This window comes from Dipteris shenzhenensis, chromosome 17, assembly GCF_047967505.1.
Source record: "Dipteris shenzhenensis isolate YYH24624 ecotype China chromosome 17, Dip_SZ_1.0, whole genome shotgun sequence".
NCBI classification, from domain to species: domain Eukaryota; kingdom Viridiplantae; phylum Streptophyta; class Polypodiopsida; order Gleicheniales; family Dipteridaceae; genus Dipteris; species Dipteris shenzhenensis.
This window is the reverse complement of record NC_141612.1, coordinates 54756366-54776352: the sequence shown is the minus strand read 5'-3', so window position 1 is coordinate 54776352 and position 19987 is coordinate 54756366. Positions and strand designations below refer to the sequence as shown.

At 42.3% G+C, this 19987-nt stretch overlaps 1 protein-coding gene across 1 annotated transcript; it reads left to right on the top strand.

Moving 5' to 3' along the window:
- Nucleotides 1-7351: 7351 nt before the first annotated feature.
- Nucleotides 7352-13216, top strand: LOC147892318 (pentatricopeptide repeat-containing protein At2g39620-like). The gene is made up of 5 exons (XM_087388628.1): nucleotides 7352-7430; nucleotides 7557-7904; nucleotides 8518-12792; nucleotides 12955-13014; nucleotides 13107-13216. Exon 3 carries the CDS (start codon nucleotides 8519-8521, stop codon nucleotides 12095-12097), a length of 3579 nt encoding a protein of 1192 aa, XP_087244754.1. The 5' UTR covers nucleotides 7352-7430; nucleotides 7557-7904; nucleotide 8518; the 3' UTR covers nucleotides 12098-12792; nucleotides 12955-13014; nucleotides 13107-13216.
- The last annotated feature ends 6771 nt before the right edge of the window (nucleotides 13217-19987 follow it).

Genomic DNA, 19987 nt, shown 5'->3' with positions numbered 1-19987 from the left:
GGTTCCAAGCATGGAACGATGTACTCAATGCATGTGTTAGGCATAAGAGATAATGTAATCAATGTGACCGAGCAGCCATCCATCTCTTTGTGGCATCGTCGGTTGGGACACATGAGCATGACAAGAATGAAGATTCTAGTTTGCAGTATATTTCCATGTTTAATTTTTCAAATTTTAGCATGTGAGCATTGCATGTATGGGAAGCAAACACGATCTTCACATAAAAAATATTTGGGCAAGAAGAGGCTTGAACCATTGGAGTTGGTTCACAGTGATGTGTGTGGACCTATGCCTACTGTCTCATTGGGTGGTGCTTCTTACTTTGCTACTTTCATTGATGATGCTACAGAGAAAGTGTGGGTCTATGCTCTTCGGAAGAAGAGTGATGTCTTTGATGCATTTCAAAAGTTCTTAACATTTGCTGAAAATCAATCGAGCAAGAAGCTTAAATGGTTGCACACTAATAATGGAGGAGAGTATACCTTTCATGCATTTAAGAATTTTTGTGAGCTACATGGCATCAGTTGACTACTCCTGAGAATCCTTCTCAGAATGGGGTTGCTGTGAGAAGATGAATAGAACTACTCAAGAAAGGAATATCAACATGCTTTCTAATGCCGGTCTACCTCATGGCTTTTGGGCTGAGTCTATCAAGACAGCATTACATCTTATCAATAGATCACCTAGCAAGACACTAGATGGGAAAGTGCCAGAAGAGGTTTGGTTAGGCCAACCACCATCTTAAGGGCATCTTCGTGTATTTGGCTGCGAAGCTTATGCTCATATCCCTGAGGAACAATGCAGCAAGCTTGATCCAAAGTCAAGGAAGTGCAATTTTCTTGGGTATGGTGATTCAGGTGAGATAGGATATTTGTGGGATCCAGAGACCAGGAAGATACTACGTAGCCCATGATGTTATCTTTAATGAGGACAAGATGCACAAGAAACCAGAGAAGACTGTTGAGATACGCAGAGTGGTATTTCAGGAGGATGGACAACTACCATATGAGAGGCATGCACAGCCTATTCCACACGATGTAGGGCATGGATAGCCCATAGATCATGCAGTGGGAGAGCCACATCTAGGTGGACAACCTCGGGTCTCCTAAATTGTATATATATATTTTTTAAACGTTATATTTTCTCTCTTTCATTTAAAACCATTTAAGCCTATTTAGAGTGTTTAATTTGTATCTATCCTATCAATAATATAGACCCCCTCCCCGCACTTTCTACCCACCCACCGACATGCATTTTTATGCTCCTAGCCGACCCATCTCCCTAAACTATCTATGTCCACCTTGGATCCAAATCTACCTCGGGCCTCAACCCCCTCTCCTACCCGACCCTCTCGGGCCTCAACCCCCTCTCCTACCCGACCCTCTCCTACCCGACCCTCTCACCCTATAAATTCCTTCTACTAAGCACCCCTACTCCACTCATTGCCTACTACTGCCACGTTGCTCAGTTTGCCCCGTTGCTCAGTCTATGTGGCATGCCGCCGCTTGTGATGCCATCCATGGGCTTTAATGCCTTGTATTGTGCCTCATGGCTACGCCTTATTCTAACTGCCCTGATGAATCTTGTCGCCATGTGCCTCTCAGTAGCTGCCACACCATATTTATGTGCCCACGTATACGTAGTCTTTGATGACGCCGCATCCTGATCCTCATGACTTTTTGCACGCTTGACTCAGAGTCAAACACCATGCCCTCCTCCAACTGGATCGCCATCCATTACACTATGGATTCAAAAGTTTCCTCATTTTTAGGTGTTTTACTTTATTTTTTTATTCACTAAACCCCCCCCCCCCCTTTTTTTTTAAAATTTCTTAAACTCTTTATTTCATATGAGGTCCCTTAAGTTAATCTTCTTTTCTTTATCTTAGTTAACCTTTTTTCCCCTCACCACCTCTCTTCCCATTTCTTTTTCCTTTCCATTAAATTAGCCCCTCCCCCTTCAGACGTTATTTCTCTCTAATCTATGTTTATTAAACTGCTCTAAAAACTTTAAGATCTTTTTACAACCCCTTTTTTATTAAATCTTTTTTGCTCTGTTCTAAACTTACTTTTAGATTAATTTATCTCATTAATTTTTCCTAGAACTTTAAGAACTCGTTTTTTACTTTTTTCTTTTCATTAATTTTAATATATATATATATACTTTTTAGTCCTCTATTTTTTTGCTCTATTTAAAGGCCTTCTTCTACCCCTTATCTTTCCCTATAGGTGACTATGTCCTCGTCCCTCCATATATGTCACCTCCCCTCCGCTAATCAAAGAATAAATTTTCCCTTACAATTACACTCAGTATCTCCTAGTTAATTGATCCCTTACTAATTGATGTTCTTTCAGTATCTACCGTACCTTAGCAATCCTATTTCAAATTTGTACCATATTAATTTCTTTTCTCATCTAGGTTTTTTGCTTTGTTTATTTCACTCACCCTCCATTATCCCTAGCTATTCCATTAAGATTACTCTTCCCACATACTCTACCAAATCCACACTCAAAGATATCCATCTTTTACACTGGATTTTCTTTTTAAACATGAGGCTGGATAAGCTTATAATTTATTGTGAACCTGATAACAAGGAGGAGTGTTTATGACACCTGTCTTCCCAACTTAAGTTAACCTAGTTCTCATCATGTTTTCTTGTTGGATGGTGGCAGGTATGCAGATTCTCCTCTTCTTTAAATAAGATGCTTGTCTGGACTGCACCGGCGTTATAATTTTTGTGTACACTTTTTTACCAACTTTTGGTTTTATGAACAACCATGTAATAAATAATTATTTATCCACCCTTACCTGAGCTTCGTGTGCCATGTTGTTAAAAGGTTTTTTATTTTAAACACACACACACACCTAAACCTTGTTAACCCTTGGCCGAGTTAACCATGTGCCACGTTGGTAACCCTTGGTCAGGTTGCCACTTAGCACATGCCACGTGCCACGTTGCTCGCTAAACCTTTATTAGGTTCTCCAAGGATGAGATTCTTGTACAACTCTTCTTGAGGTAAGATATATCCCTTTCACATTGTACTCTTTGGTGGAATTGTCATAACTACGCAATCGTTGTGCCTGGTGCATGATTGTTTCAAGATAATTATGGTAATTTCAGTATGTGTCAAATTACATTGAACAATTTGATGATCACAAATGCAATGGTACCATAAGTTTGATGAATTTATGTGATCCCAAGGGTATACACAGAGTGAGATATATCATCGCCTCTACACGAAGAAGGCATCAGATGGCAGCCTTCTTATTTTAAATTTATATGTTGATGACATGCTTATTGTTATGGGTTGGGCAGAAGGGAGGGCTACAAAGGAGGTTGCAGAGCAAGTAGAGAGTGCAGAGGTAGCGGGGAAGCCGGAGAGCTCAGTGTAGAGGGCTAGTGTGAGGGGAGGACCGTAGTGTAGTGAGAAGTAGGAGAAGGGTGGGGGTTAATATATAGGGAGGGTAGGGTAGTCAGGGAGTCGGGGGAGGTGAGGGGTTTAGTGGGATGTGAAGCGAGGTGTTAGGTCCATGCTTCGAGGGATTAGATAGGGCCTTAACGCATAGCGAGGGAGAGAGAAAAGGCAAGGGCTGCATAAAACTAGGGGTCTTTAATGAGGAGTTTTAAATAAGGAAGAGAAAGAGAAGGGGGCGGCCGCGTGGGGGGGTAGAAAATTTTAATTTTTTAAAATTTGAAGAAGACAAATTAAGTTTTTTTTAAATTAAATAGGGAAATAGAAAAATAGGGAAAAAGGTAATATAGGAAAATAGAAAAGTAGGAAAAATAAGGATATTAAAAAAAGATTTTTAGAAAGATAGGAAATTAGGGAGATTAGGGAAAAAAGGAAAGCATAGGAAGGTAGGAAAAATACAAAAATAGGGTAATTAGAGAATAGAGAAGATAGGAAAATAATAGGGGAAATTTTTTTTATTAATTGGGAAATTAGGGAGTGTAAAGGATTGAGGGTTTAGATGTTAGGGGGGGGGGGGGGGGTTTGAAAAATAGAAAAGGTAGGAAAATAGGGAAAGATTAATAAGGGTAAGGAAAATTAGGGGAAATTTTAGGGGGTTAGGGAAAATAGGGATTGTAATGAGAGAGAAAGGACAGAGAGTGTAAATGTAAGGAAGAAGGAGGCGGGGGGAGAAGGAAAAAATGTAAAGTGAATGTTAAGGAAGAAATGAATAGGAAGTGTGTGTGTGTGTGTGTGTGTGTGTGTGTGTGTGTGTACCCACCTTTGCCCCAATAGAGTACATCACACAAGGTGATACAATAGGTCATCACCGAGTATGATGACCTACTATCTACCCAAAAAGGGAAAGAAGTGTGTGTAAATTAAGTTTAAGATGTGGAAATGAGTTTGAGGCAATGTAATTGTGGATAATTTAATTGATTCTGTGGGGAAGGAAGCCGTTGTCCTTGCAAACGTCAATAAGTAAAGTTAAATGAAAAAAGGCATCAAATTCATCAGAGCATGAGTAAAGGATAGGGAGAATGAAGGTTAGGCAGACTTTGTAAGATGATGAAAAAGGTCGGTTGCTATGGTAGCAAATAAGGGAGATGGTGGGAAAATTGAGTTTTTTCTTCCAAACAAATGTGGAAGAAAAATCTCCAAGAAAAGGGGGGGAGAGGGAGATGTGAGTGTTCAAAAAGGTGCAAGAGAGTCCAATGAGATTTTGGTTGGTGTTTATAAAGGAGGAGGTTAAGCTGCATTTGAGGGAGATGATGTGAAGAGGGTAGATGGTAAGGGGGTCATCCTCTTTAAGAGGTATGGAGGGGTCGAGGAAATTGGTGATGAGGGGATTATTGATGAAGAGGATGTGGTCGACATACCTAAAGGTAAGGAGAAAGAGAGAGAGAAAGTCAAAAAGGCCAAGATGTGCTAACTTCTTTATGAACTTGGAACTCAAAAGAAGTGAGATACAAGTGGCACCAAAGAGGTGAACAAGAGAGGCCCATAGGGATGCCTTTATCAGCAGAGAGAGCCAGCTTGGATAACACAGGAATCAAGAAGAAGGTGCTTGTAGCTTAGAAAAGTATCAAAGCTAAAGAGAGTTTTTATAGTAGCCCTTTTTGTGAGGTGGAAACTACCAAAACTGAGATAGAAGCCTTTGTAGCCTACTTTTGAAGCAAGTTCACAAAAATAAGTAAGGGATTCCCTAAGGCTAAAAGGGCCAAAATGGGGAATGGCTTCGTAGTAGTTTGCTATGTCAGTAGAATATAAGGAGTGAATGTCAAGGGGTAAATTAACAAGGAATTGTAAGTTAGAATCAATGCCCCAAAGCATGTTTGTGGATACATTGAGAAGGTTTTTATAAGTGGAATGTCGTTTTTCTCCCACTACGGAGATTATGTTTTTTAGCTCTTTGAGCCCTAAGGCTAAGAGATCAGTAAATGAGGAGAAGATGCAGTTATGGGCATTGATAAGCCAACGAAAGCTATGTTACTGTGCCTTGTAGGTGCACATGAGATAGGGTAAAGAGTTGAAAGAGAAAGGAAGATTGAGGGAATCAAGAGTAGTAGCAAGGGATGAAAGAGTAGTAGAAGGGGGTTTGGATAAGGGTAGGAATTCAGGGGAGTTTAACCTTTCAAGGGTTAGGGTGTGTACTAAAAATTTGCAAAGAATGATGGGGGTTTGGAAGGCCTTATCTAGACCGGTGATGAAAACATGGCCAAGAAGCCAGTTAACTTCGTCAAGAAGAGTTTTATCTTCAAGAGGTGACTTTTGGGTTTTACGGAGGGGAAAGAAGGCATGGAAATCTTTCCAAAAAAGAAGGGAGAGGCTTTCTAAAAGGGGGTTAGGGTCCAAATTTAGGGAGAAACAAACATCGTGAAAGGTTTGGATGAGTGCTTGAAGAGCGAGATGTGGATCTAAGGGTGTGATAGGAATGTGATTGAAGCCATAACAAATGTGGGAGCAAAGAAGGGGATGACAGAAGAAGCTAGGGTCAGAGGTACAAATATGAAGTTTGTTATCAAAGGATTTGAGAAAGGGTTTAAACCTTTTGAGAGAAGTGCAAAGACAAGACGAGGTGAAGTTTTCTGCTAAGAAAGTGAGTTTAGGCTTGTAGAGAAGGGATCTAAGGGGAGGTGTATATTTCCAACTCAAAGCAAAAGTGTCAAAGGATTGAACAGTGTCTGAAAGGGAATTAAAATGTAAAAGTAGAGTATTTCTATAAAAGGACTTGGGAGGGACTTTAGTTAGAATTCTGTTAGCGTACAGAAAATGAAAATATTTCAATTTCTTTTGAATAGGAGACAACTATAAATGCAGTAAACCATTGTTGAGAAGGGTAGCAGTGACCTTAGATGAACCAAACAGGGCAAGCAAGACAAGTTGAACTCAAGCACACTTTGAGTGTGCACGAACAAATCGAGAACCTCCAAAGGAAGGACCATGAGTTAAACTTCCAAATGGATAGTGTATTTTAGCACTAGCCACATTGAAGACCCAAATAGAGAAGAAATCTAGCCAAGAATGCAATGAAGAAGCTATACATTAGTGTGATTGGTTGACCTTCACATGTTATTTCCATGCTTGATAATTTAATTTTGAATGAGGGCAAATAAAACCTCAATAAACATGTGGATTTAAGGAGCAGAAAGCTAGGGAAAAACTTTTACTTAATGTGTGATTTTGGGCTACTAGAGCATTGAAGACAAGGATAACATTTTCATGTTTGCATTAACTTGTTATTCACGAATGTCATATTTGGCCCAAAAATGCACGAAAATAATGTGCCCACATTGGTAACTTGAAAAATCCACCGGTGAATCGGATAATTTAGTGGCTGCAATAGGTATCATATCGATGGTAGCTTCATGAATACAATAGTATAAGCACACATATCAACAGGTTTTTCAATCTTGCTAATGGTACACACATAAATACCACTAGTATAAATATTGATACCGGTGGTAGTGTGATCTGTACCGATAGTATTGTTGACTGGTGTTCCCACCCATTTTTTGCATACAGAAAGCTTGCAAGGGCCGGACAAGAGCAAAGCAAGCCTTTCATTTGACACAATTGTAGTCCATAGCTCTTGCCCTTAATGTGGTGGGGTAAGGTGGACCACAATTGAGCCATGTGAGTCATTGTGGTTGTTGAAGAGGTTGACTCCTCCGATATCTAGTACAAAAGCAAGCCAATGATTACAAAGGGGATTATGTGAGATATGAGATTTCCCGTTTGTATGCATTTGAAGTCTAATTTTTGTTTGAAAACAAGATTTTCATGATGATTTGCATTTGGTTGTGGAAGTCCGATTTCAACCTCAACTACAATTTAATGAAAGCGAAGAGATTGTGTGAGGTTATAAGATTTCCAAGAGGTTATTTTGCTAAGTTTTTTGAATTGAACACCCCTCCTCGAGTTGGGGAAGAGGGACATGTCTGCCTTGGCAGAGTAACCAAGGCCAAATTTCACAAGGTAGCCTTCAACCACACCACCACAGCACGACAGTACCTATGTCTAAGTGAAAGATGCGCTTCTGTTTTTCCAAATTTAAACATTCCCTTCGTTGAGGCACATGGTTGCACTCTGTTCATACTCCAGGCACACATAAACACGCTTGGAGTGCTCGCTGAAGACTCTTGCAGACCTATCATATCAATCCCACCTGAGCCCTGGGACAGACTCGAAGCTACGTTTCTCCACCAACACATTCTCTCTTTGAGGCTTGAGCCTGGTGAAACAATGGCTGCACTCTGAGATGACTGAATTGCCACTGGCACTCTTGACAATCTAATCAGGTTCCTCGATGAAACCATCAATCCTACTGATCGACAATCGCCCAAAGACCCTTCTACATCAGCTTGAATCGAATTTTAACCTGCCAAATGTGAAGGTGACTGCAGGGACCAGAAAAACGTCATGACGATAATGCTTGCTGAAATTTCTCAGGTCTCCAACCAGGCCATGTCCATGCACACATAAAGTGTCCATCCATATTGACACATATTACTAGTATGCAGATTTAAGTAGAGAATTTATTGACATATTAAAGCTACATTAACGTGAAGTTAGATGCGAAGAGTGACAACTACTACCTACATAATCATCAATCCCGAAAAGATAACCTCATGCTTGAAGTACAGATACTGGCAGACGTACTAAGAGGGGGAGAGAGTTTTTTCTGCACGAGTTGTTTTGTGAGTTGGATGCATTCTAGTGTCATGAAGGCAAAACGTTGTTTTGAACTGTCATAAATGGTTTGGTTTATGGGTCTTAGATATGGAGTTTGGGGATGAATTGTCTTAGATATGGAATTTGGGTCTTAGATATGGAATTTGGTCACGAAGCTTTTAATGTTTTGATTCTTCAATTGATGACTGAGTGGGAGCTTTTACATTTGACATGTTGAAAGATTGCATGCGTGAAGCTACCCAGGGCTCTCAGAAAAACATCTGGGTTCCTATTGTTACACAAGTTTATGCTGGTTCTTTCTTTGATGTTCTTACAGTGTCAGGCTTGTCGCTAATGGAAGTTGTCATTGATGGAATTCTCTTGGCCACAGAATGGTACAAACTGATGGGTGCTCTCACCTTGTTGGAGGATTGCAAAGATTATGTAAGGAGGGACATCTTCACGAGGCACTTCAGGGTGTGGACCGTCTCATCAAACAGGGGGTGCATGTTTCCATGGACATGTTGACTTCACTTTTGCAGGGATGCATCCAGACGAATGATTTGGTGGCTGGCAGGCAAGTGCATACCATAATCATGGAAAATGACTTCCAATGGAGCACCAAACTTGGATGCCAGCTTATCCGCCTATTTGCTTCATGTGGTAGCCTGGTTGAAGCAGACCATGTTTTCCACAGTCTACATGAACACAATGTGTACGCCTGGACTGCAATTATTCTAGCACATGCCCAGCATGGTCAAAGTACGCAGGCCCTCATATTATACAGGCAAATGCTAACCTTGGGTGTGAAAGGAAGCTCATTTACTTTTGTGGCTGTCCTCAAAGCATGTGCCAATATTCCAATCCTAAATCAGGGCCAGTTAATCCATGCTGACGCAGTTAAACAAGGGTTTCAGTCAGATCTGTTTGTTGGAGGCGGCCTGATTGAGATGTATGCCAAATGTGGAAACCTACAGGAAGCACGCAAGGTGTTTGAAAAGTTGCCTGTACGAAATATAGGGTTGTGGAACTCAATGATTGCAGCATATGCTCAGCATGGCCATGGTCGGGAAGCTCTTATGTTGTTTGATAAAATGCAACAGGAGGGTATAGAGCCTACCAAGGTCACATTTGTGCGCATTCTCAAAGCGTGTGCCAGTATAGCAGCCTGTGATAAGGCCAAACTGATCCATGCTGATATCAGGAAGCGGAAGCTTGAATCAGATGTATACATTGGAAGCAGCCTGGTTGATGTATATGCCAAATGCGGCTGCATGGAGGATGCACACAAGGTGTTTGATAGGTTGCCTGTACAAGATATTGTGTCATGGAATTCATTGATTGCAGGATATGCTTCGCATGGGCAGGGTCAGGAAGCCCTTCACGTCTTCCACAGAATGCAACAGGAAGGTGCACAACCAGACAATGTTACATTAGTTTGCCTTCTCAAAGCGTGTGTCTGCATTAAAGCTGTAGATCAGGGGAAGCAGATCCACGCTGTTGTTAGGAGACTAGGACTTGAGACAGACCTGTTTGTTGGGAGCGCCCTCGTTGATATGTATGCCAAATGTGGAAGTCTAGAGGATGCACGCAAGGTCTTTGACACTGTGCCAGGTCGGGATGCCGTGGTATGGACTGCAATGATTGCAGGATATGCTGAGCATGGGCATGGTCATGGAGCCCTCGAAATGTTCCAGAGAATGGAAAGGGAAGGAAAACAGCCAACCAAGGTGACATTTGTTTGCATTGTCAAAGCTTGTGCCAGCATCTATGCTCTAAATGAGGGGAGACTGGTTCATGCTGACATCATAAACCGGGAGCTTGAGTCAGACTTACATGTTGGAAGTACTCTGGTTGAAATGTATGCCCAGTGCAGCAGCCTACAGGATGCACGCAGGGTGTTTGACAAGCTGAGAGTTCGAGATGTGGTTTCATGGTCTTCAATGATCGCAGGATACGCTCATCATGGGCAGGGCTGGGAAGCTCTTCAATTGTTTGAGAAAATGCAACAAGAGGGTACAGAGCCAGACCAGGTCTTATTTGTGTCCATCCTCAAAGCATGTTCTTGTGTAGCTGCCTCATATCAGGGCAAGGTGCTTCATGCTGACATCATAAAAAGAGGGCTTGAGTCAAACCCTTTTGTTGGAAGCTCGTTGCTTGACATGTATGCTAACTGCGACAGTCTAGAGGATGCCTACAGTGTGTTTGACAAGTTACTGGTCCGTGATGTGGTGTCATGGTCTGCAATGATTGCTGGATGTTCTGAGCATGGACGTGGCCAAGAAGCCCTCCAACTCTTTGAAAGAATGCAACAGGAGGGTGTACAGCCAACTGATGTTGCTTTCCTGTGTATTCTTAGAGCCTGTTCCAGCATGTCATTCATATGTTGGGGCAGGCTGATCCATGCAGATATATTGAAGAGAGGGCTGGAAGCAGATCTAGCTGTTGCAAGCACCCTGGTTGACATGTATGCCAAAAATGGCTGTCTAGGGGAGGCGCACAGGTTGTTTGACAAGCTACCAGCACACAGTGTAGTGGCATGGAATGCTTTGATCAGTGGATATGCAGGGCATGGGTGCTGTGAGGAAGCCCTTCAACTGTTTGAGGTCATGCAACGGGATGGCACAGAGCCAGATGAGATCACATATATGTGCATTCTAAAAGCTTGTTCCATCATTGTAGCTATAGACAATGGCAAGCTGATACATGCTGACATCATCAAGCGTGAGCTGCAGTCAGATCTTTATATTGGAAGCACCATAATTGACATGTATGCCAAATGTGGCAGCTTAGATGATGCATGCTATGTATTCAACAAATTGCAATCCCGGAATGTGGTGTCCTGGAATGCAATGATTGCGGGGTATGCTGACTATGAGCACTGTGAAGAAGCACTTCAACTATTCAAGGAAATGCTTAGGGAGGGCACAGATCCAGATGAAGTCACCTTTGTGTGCATCCTGAAAGCATGTGCCTCCTTAGGAGCCTTAGATCAGGGCAAGCTTTTCCATCATGACATCATAAGTCGAAGCCTTGAATCAGACCATTTTGTTGGCAGCGCCCTAGTTGACATGTATTCAAAATGTAGAAGCCTAGTGGATGCCCGAAGATTGTTTGACAGATTGCAGGCATGTACTACGGTATCATGGAATGCAATGATGTCAGGATATGCTGAGCATGGGTGTGGTGAGGAAGCCCTTGAATTGTTTCTGAGGATGCAAGAGGATGACATACGGCCAGATGAAATCACTTTTATGTGTGTTCTCAAAGCATGTTCCAGCATAGCAGCTCTGCCTCAGGGTAAGGTCATCCATGCTGAAATCTTGAAGCAAGGGCTGGAGCCAGATCTGTGTGTTGGCAGCAGCCTGGTTGATATGTATGCCAAATGTGGCAGCTTAAAGGATGCCAGCAGGCTGTTTGACACGTTGCCATCACGAAATGTCGTCTCGTGGAATGCAATGATTGAAGGTTATGGTGAGCATGGGCACTGCAAAGTAGCACAGCAATATTTTGAGCGAATGCAACAAGAGGGCATTAGACCAAACAGTGTGACCTTTGTATGTCTTCTGTCTGCATGTAGCCATGCAGGCCTAATCTGGGAAGGTGATAGGTATTTCAAATCCATAAAGGAAGACTATGATCTTACACAAGAAATAGATCACTATATCTGCATGGTTGATATGCTTGGCCGTGCAGGATGCTTGAATGAGGCAGAGGATACAATTTTGAAAATGCCATTTCAGCCAAATTCTGTGGTATGGATGGCTTTGCTGGGCTCTTGTGCAAAATATGGCAATTTGCAGGTAGGAAGACGTGCATTTGATAGCCTTGTCAAGTGCGATCTTCGAAACACTGCTGCTTATGTTCTAATGTCAAACATTTATGCAGCCAATCACATGTGGGAAGAGGTACATTACATACAAGAGCTGAGAGCATGCAGAAAAAATTTCAAGACTCTTGGGAAGATCTAATTACACGAAACATTTATCTGTTGAAATTAAGAGTGCTATCCTTAGAGTTTTTGAGCTCCGTGTTGAGCAAACAGAGGAGGTTTAGTGAAGGTGGGAGGACAAGTCTGTTTCTATGCCTCACAGCGTTTCCAAATGATAACAAAGATGCCTTCGTGGACAAAGTGAAAAGCAGCCTCAGCTTATGTGCTTATCAGTTTACTTTGCATAACGCTTTGCCATGTGATTGAAAATAACAGTGATGCAGTTGCTGTTATGCAAACATCAAGGAGTAAGAAATCTTTTGAAGGGATGCAATCTGGCTCCAAAAATATGAGGTGTGACTGGAATTCTACCAAGGCTATATTAAACATCAAGGAGCAAGGAATCGTTCAAATGGTTTCAAAGTTTGAGGATAGGGTGTGCCTTCATGAAAATCACTGCGGTAATCGATGTTGATGGAGATGTTCAGAGACAAAACAGATACGGAAATTGGGTTGCTGGAGTTTAAAGTTACTGTTGGCAGAGAAACAGTACTTTAAAGGCTTGAACATTTAGGAGCTGGAATGTGGCCAGCCAAGAGCTACAAATATTTGCAACAATAGATAGATTTATCTTCAAAGCAATGCGATATTTGCTGCAGTGGCAGGACCTAAATTCCATTAGAGTGTAATGTTGGCAAAGGCTGAGCTTAGTATCAACTTTCCTCCTCCTTCCTGGTATGCTTTCTCAGTCATGAAGGAACTTTGGATGTAGATTTGTTGCCATAAATGCCTAGATACTTCAAATTTTTAGATTTGATATCATTTTAAGGGGTTGAAATTACTCCCATCTTTCCCTGGGTGGGGTCTTCTTATAGTTGGTGATTGGTTGAATTACAGCACAATCCCACACCATTTCGGAGGAGAAAAATCAAAATGTCATCAGGGTCTACAGGACAGGTAAATAATAAAACCATCCTTCACATCTTAAATTTCTATATTTCAAATCATGTACTGGAAGAATGACAATCTGGACATGATTTGTGGTGCAGTTGATCGATTTCGGGATTTGTGGCCGAAAAATCTGAGAGTATGATTCTGATCATCAGACTTGGGAATAACCCCTTAAGATAATTTTTAAATATCAATATTTTTTACAAACTCTCAATACTTTTGTGAGAAAAAGATCTGCATTCAGTATTCTGAATACTGTCCATGTTTTGGCCAGGCTTATTAAGGCTCTTGAGGTTACGAAAATTTAAAGTTTCATTTTAAGGATGCGAAAAATTCTGTACTAGCAAGTCCAACAATTCATATGAGATGTTGCTACTTGAAAGAAATATTGAAAGAGTGGTGCCGTCGTTTGTCAAGAATACATGGCAGTGTATAGAACACAAAAGAACAAATCAGATGCCCATATTCTACGCATTAGCTCTATTTGCATAGCCCATCATGAAGTATGTATCGCCCCGCAGGTGGTGATATAAGGCCCAGGTGACATAAAATAAACCATTGAAAAAGACAATCTTAGGTATCATGTCACAGTCGTGCTACAGCGAAAGTTTAAAATTATTTATTCAATTTAACACTTAAATTTAAGATAGCCATAAGCTGAAAATAAAGAACAACATTCACTTTCATCACATCCACACAAAGATTATGCATGAGGTGTGAATGAGAATCACCCATTGGCAGAGCTAAGCCTTGACATACTTTTATATTCCAGTAATGCTTGGCTTTGAACACAATGATATTTCCTGATTTTTGCATAAAACCAATAAACCCTAGGAGATATAATCAAATGTTGTCGTCTCCTTTAACAAATAGGAGGAATGTCAAGGTAATGTGCCAAAATATGTCAAGGTAATGTGCCAAAATATCCTAAAGAAGACAAAAAGGGTTTAAACAGAGACAGCCGACGAAGGATGCCAAAACTCAGCCAAACACTGTGATGAAATGTAGATCTCAGGCATGGTTGTTAAAACACTCGTGTCTTATGATAAGACACTTAAGACACTTGTCTTACCTTAAAACACCATTAGACACTCTTGTTTTTTTTTTTTTTTTGGGTGGGCTGTAACAACAAACATTGAGTTTGACTTAACCATGCTATCATTGATGGCAACTTTGGATCCAGCAATGTCAGTGACCTCACAGATTCGGATTAGGATAAATCTTTAAGAGATTTGACTCTTGAGAGTTGAAAGTTTCCTTTCATTATATGTATCGAGAAGTTGATTTCATTCATGTGACATGTGATTGACAGACTGTTGTCATGGTATTTATGTTTATTGATCTATGATGATTGGTATATTATCTGTGTAGCCCTCTAGGCTCTTGTTAAGTTGTTATCTAGATTTTTGAATATCAAGATTCAATTCTCAATTTCAACCTTTAAAGTTGTGAGTAGTGACTTGCAAGCTCTTTTGAGCCATGAGTATTAACTCCACCTTTTGAGTCTTGAGTACATTGTACAAGTGCATTGTTACTTCTTGCATTGTTTAAGTGTGGCTTATTGTACTTCTAGAATCTAGCAGCTAGCTATGCTAGCAAGTTGTACACTTGTATTCTTATACATATATTATAAATATTTATTATTACAATGGCGCGTCTTACGTGTCTTATTGTTAAGACACTTTAGACACTTGTGGATGAAGCGTGTCTCATGTGTTTTGTCTTAACGTGTCTTACAACCATGATTCTCAGGATTCCTTTTTTTTCCCCCAAGAAAAGGAACTTCTATTAATGCTTGAAATAAGCCGCCATACAAATCAGCAAAACCAACAGGTGCTGACCATGGGAAATAAGAAAACAGAAAAACAGTTCTCAGGATTCTACATCCAATCTCCCACAAAGATACTCAACAGTCACTACCCACATCAATATTGTCAGTATCTCAATGCTAAAACAAGATCCAGCTGTAAATTACTGTAGAAACCTCAAGCCACAACAAAACTCAGGCAGAAACCAACCCGTTCCCAAATGGTCTCAATCTGTAAAATCTTGGAGTAGAAGTGCCAAAATAGCAAAACCCAACCACAGGGCAAAGCGGAATTGTCAAATCCTGCTGCTTTGCAAATCGCAATTTGCCTAGAGCCAGCAGGACAATGGTCAAGTCCGGTGAGAAGATAAAGCTCCAAGCACTGCATAAACCCCCTCCTCCACAGTCAGCACTAGCAGATTTTGTGCTACGAACACGTAGAAACTGAGGATTCCACGTGTGGTAGGCTAGAATAGAGCAGAGATCGCCTGGAGCATGTACATGAGAGAAAACGTTAAGCAAGAGGAGGCCCTCTCCAGCATGCAGCAAGTGCTTGGATCAAGCTTGCAAATGGGAAACAGGTGCCAGATGTGCACTTGCATGCTACAGATCAAATCACAATAGGGGGGAAAGCAACCGGATGCACAAGGAGATCACACACTGTGGTAGATGATGAAGGTAGCTGGCCGGTTTTGCAAGAGCAAGCCTCAATACACACACGAAACCATGCAAGAATGAGTACATAACAGGCATACAAACCTAATCTCAACAACGAAAATCAGAAAAAAGCTAAAAAGCTATAAGAAACAGCTCAAAATCTTTAGAAATTGAAGTAAATATACGTTAATTCACATAATTATCCTAACCTAACAAATCGGAAATAAAATTCAATAATTTTTTAAATCTTCGTTTGAAATTTTTTGCCTCATGACATGCACACAATCAGTAATGCAAATAGGCTTGCTAGGGCCATAACGTAAGTTAGACTCCTCGTACTCAACCCATGCTAAAACTAATGGTTGAGGCTCAATGTGTACTATCTAGTGTGCATCTAACTGATCAGGGTAATTTTAAATAATCGCTGGTTTCAAAGATTACTAGTTAAACTATACAATCTCATTCTGTCCTTGTAAGCCAAGCATGTAGCCCCATGCACTAGTCCCAATATCCTACCATATTCTGTGAATGCAATCTGACCATAATGCTATAGTTTAGATGCCTAAAATGCTCATGCCACAAATGAGTACCTGCAATAACAGAGTGCTTTACTGCAAGTGCTTTTGTGATTGTCTTTCATCAAGTCTGTAAAGACCTCTAGTCAATGTTCCAGTGATGACAATGGTGTTGCCATTTTTGAAATCATTAACGGCACAACAGTAACCATCAAAGATAACTCTATATGCAGATGTAGCAATGGCTCAAATAGATATGAGATTCTTTTCAATTGTTGGAACATAAAAACATCTTGAAGAGAGACGGTATCACCAGATGCTGAAGTAAGCTCAGCATCACCGGGATGTGACTGGATGTACACTGTATGAAGTCCCAGTTGTGGTTACCTTTGCAAAACATGCCACTACCATAGTAAGAGGTTAGTCTCATGGTGTACAAACCAGGGAAAATTGAACTCTTGTTGTATAAAACATGGAAAGAGAGATCTTTGAAGCTAAAGATGTCAGTGCACTGCATTTGATGAAGATTACCGGCCAGCATGTGAAGTGCTGTAAAAGAAGTCACGTAAAACACCCACATGCATGCACAAATAACAGATAAATGAGAAAACATATCTGGAATATCCATTGAGTAAAGCACATATCAGCATGTAAATCTCATCGAGTGAAAAAGATCTTAGCCTGTTTTATGTTTCTTTTCTTCTTGGCAAGAGAATTAACACAGCCAAATCTGATAGTGAAGCCAAACAGGGTAGCCAACCACCGTAGCATTGTAAAGGAACAATGCTAGCAACCACAATGAATGACAAGCGATAATGACACTACATGTGCCAAATGCATGTTGAACGAGTCAATTATTATAAGGAAAAGAAGGGAATTGAATCTCAATGAGGTGACAGCAGCTGAGAAGCTTATCCTGCAAATTTGATAAAATAATATCCAGACAATCAAGGGTTTTTTTAAAGATCACTATTTTTCCAAAAGGACAAGACATGCCATCAAAGGGGGGTATTTCCCCACATCTTCAATTTAGAATTTTTGCGTGTGTGGTCAATAAGGGTTCTTTGCCTTGGGATGTCCCCCTGAAAAGATTGTATTGGCTTTTGCAAGGGTTGCTAGTCATTTTGTCAAGAAACCTCCAAGAGAGATTGTAAACCAAGGACCAAAATGGAGTGAGATCATGTTGAAGCTAGGATGTCCAAATGAGTCTACTGCCAATGCAACTTAGAGTGAGTCTAGGTTGGGATCACGTGTGTTGCCACCAAAGGTGGGCAAGCCATGAAGTTTCCCATAGACTACTGCTAGGGGTCAAGGTCATCAATTTGTGGGGGGGTGTTAGAACAAATTGATGAAGGTATACCTATGTTTGTGTGTGCTTGTGTGTCCATGTGTGTGACCACCTATGTGGTGAGTGTGCCTATAGTAGGTGTGATTGATGATGTGTCAGTCAGTAGGTGTGAGTGTGGAAGGTTCTAGTGGATGATTGAGAGATTCATGGAGAGATCAGGGGAGTGATTTGTGGATCTGTGATGCTCTCACAATGTATCACTGGCCTATATATTGGTACTTCCTCTCATGAATAAACTACACTTTCTCCTTCATCGTTGATCTCATCATGTCTTCCTTTGAGTTACTTCACTGCCTACTTCAAACAGAGCTAAGAACAGTTACTAGCAGGTGTTTGACCAAAAAATGTCATCAAGATCAGGGTTCCAGCAGACACAACATAGGCCAGATGAATGAGATAAGTCATGAATAAAATGACAAAAAATATTTGTAAGAATGTAACACTTAAGATCAGACGTCAAGGGAGTACACCAAAAAAGGCCAACATGGATTAACCAGCAAAGCCAAAGGATTAACTTCAAAGCCTTTAATTAAAACAAACCGAATCGGAGGTAGCGCAGCTCTTCGTGTTTGTTTCTCGGAAGAACTGACCTTGACAACGACCCTTGATCTGGCAAGAAGGGCTCACATGGTAGCACCTTCGACCCCCACTGTTGTTAAGATTATGCTCTCTCTGGAAGACAAGCAGCAGGTCAAGTGTGAAGTAGAGGCTTTGCAGGACAGGGCCTTGGTCGGTCGCATTGTTCGGCTCACCCTATCAAGGCGAGCTTAGCCCTAGGGGCTGACCACATCCAAGAGGTCACGATCTATGGGGGAGGAGTCTTCCTCATGCAGCTGAACTCCCCCGACACCACGGCCTCCCTTCTCGAGCAGAGCCCTATCCTACTAGGCCCTCATGTCATCTACCTCCTTCCTTGGTACCATGGCTTCACAGTCGAGGACATGGATTCGACTCATCACGTGCCATAATTCCCAGTGACTTTGCGCTTCCCAGGGCTTCCGAAGGAGTACAGATCTATTCTTCCTTCCATAGGGAATTGTTTTGGCACAGGTCTAGCATCTTCGCCATAGACAGCAACTTCAGTAGTGGCAAACGACGGGGTCCCCCCTTCCTCGTCTCGACCTACGGGCAAGGGGGTGCCTGACCACTCTTCGACGCGGCCCAGCCTTGGCTCTGACTCCTCACAGTGAGGGTCATCGGAGCCCTTTTCTCAGCTTTCAGGTCCTAAGCCCTGCCTTGCCCTGGTCATCCTTTGCCCAGAGAGTTTTGGAGGCTAGGGCCGTGGAACTACCTAGAGATTTCGGACAGATACCCACTTGCTCTGGAGGTGTCAGTCCTGATTTTACAGCCCCGAAAAGGGGGTTCCATAGGAGTGTACAGCTCTCACACTCGCCCCTTCTGGGGATTTCACTTCTTAGCTAGTGGGGAGGAGCAGTGGACCCCCACTTTATTTGATGATGGGGCAGGATGGAGGAGTGGCTAGGTCTGCAAGGGAGGTAACTGTGGGTCTCCCATGGGAAGACCGCCACTTTTCAGTTGGGTTTTTCTGTAGATAGACAGGACTTGGGAGCAACTATTTGTGTGCTTCGCCTAGGTCCTGAGGTTCAGCTTAAGTAGAAATCATAGTAGACGCTATAGCAGTGCGCGGATAGGCTTGGAGTCGAGGCCTCCTTCTTGATGCAATGGGCCATCAAGGTAGGCATCAAGCCAGTTACGCCACTAGTTCGCCGCCTAGTGGATTTGAACTACTTCCCCTTCAAACCACCCCCTGCCTCCCCATGAGTTGGACCATGGTGAGTTGGAACGTGCACGGACTCCACGATCGGGAACATCAGCAACCCCAGTACTTATTACTTCGCCAAGAGTTACAAAGAACAGTGGTTGGTAGGGCAGTGGATTTCCTTTTGGTACAGGAGCATATGTGTTCTGCCTCAGACATCAGACGTAGACGCCACCTCCTTCCTGGGAGAGGCCCGGAGATCTGATCTCCCGCAGTGGGAAGGAGTGGAGGGGTTTGCATTTCAGTCTCGCAAGCAGTTGCATCAGAGGTGTATGACCAAGGGGGGCTCATTACAGGTAGAGCAGTCTGGATGGGATTATGGATGGGAGATTCCAGGATCGCAATCCTGAACGTGTATGCCCCAGCTTGTAGACAGCAGCGTCCGGCCTTCTGGAGGCGCTTGACCGATTGTCTCCCAGATGTAGACTCGTGGATTGGAGGGGACTTCAACAATCTTGAGTTCGAAGAAGACAAGCAAGGGGGTGCTTCTTTCTCTGAGATGCCCGCGGCGAAGAAGAGTACTTGGGAGCAGTTTATCTTTTCGGTCTGCGGCAAGGAACCCTAGAGGGAGGCTGAGTTCTCCAGGACCCTGGCAGTCTTAGTTTCTCCTTTGGCCAGCACCGGCATGATGGATTGCTTGAGAGGCTTGATAGGTTCTACGTTGGAGATTGGGCAATGCATAGAGGTAGTTCCACAGGCATTCTTGCAGGGACTAGACCACTCGCCGATTGTGCTTCATTTGGAGCAGCCCCGTCGAGGGCTCCCACAGAGGGGGGTTCGCATTCCAGATGCATTGATACAAGAGAAGGAGGTGCAGCAGGTCATATCGGAGATTTGGCAGCAGCCAGAGGACACTCCGGAGGGTGGCTGGG

What these genes read in the sequence shown, in the direction of transcription:
- LOC147892318 (XM_087388628.1), top strand. Translation starts at nt 8,519, where the DNA reads ATGGTACAAACTGATGGGTGCTCTCACCTTGTTGGAGGATTGCAAAGA.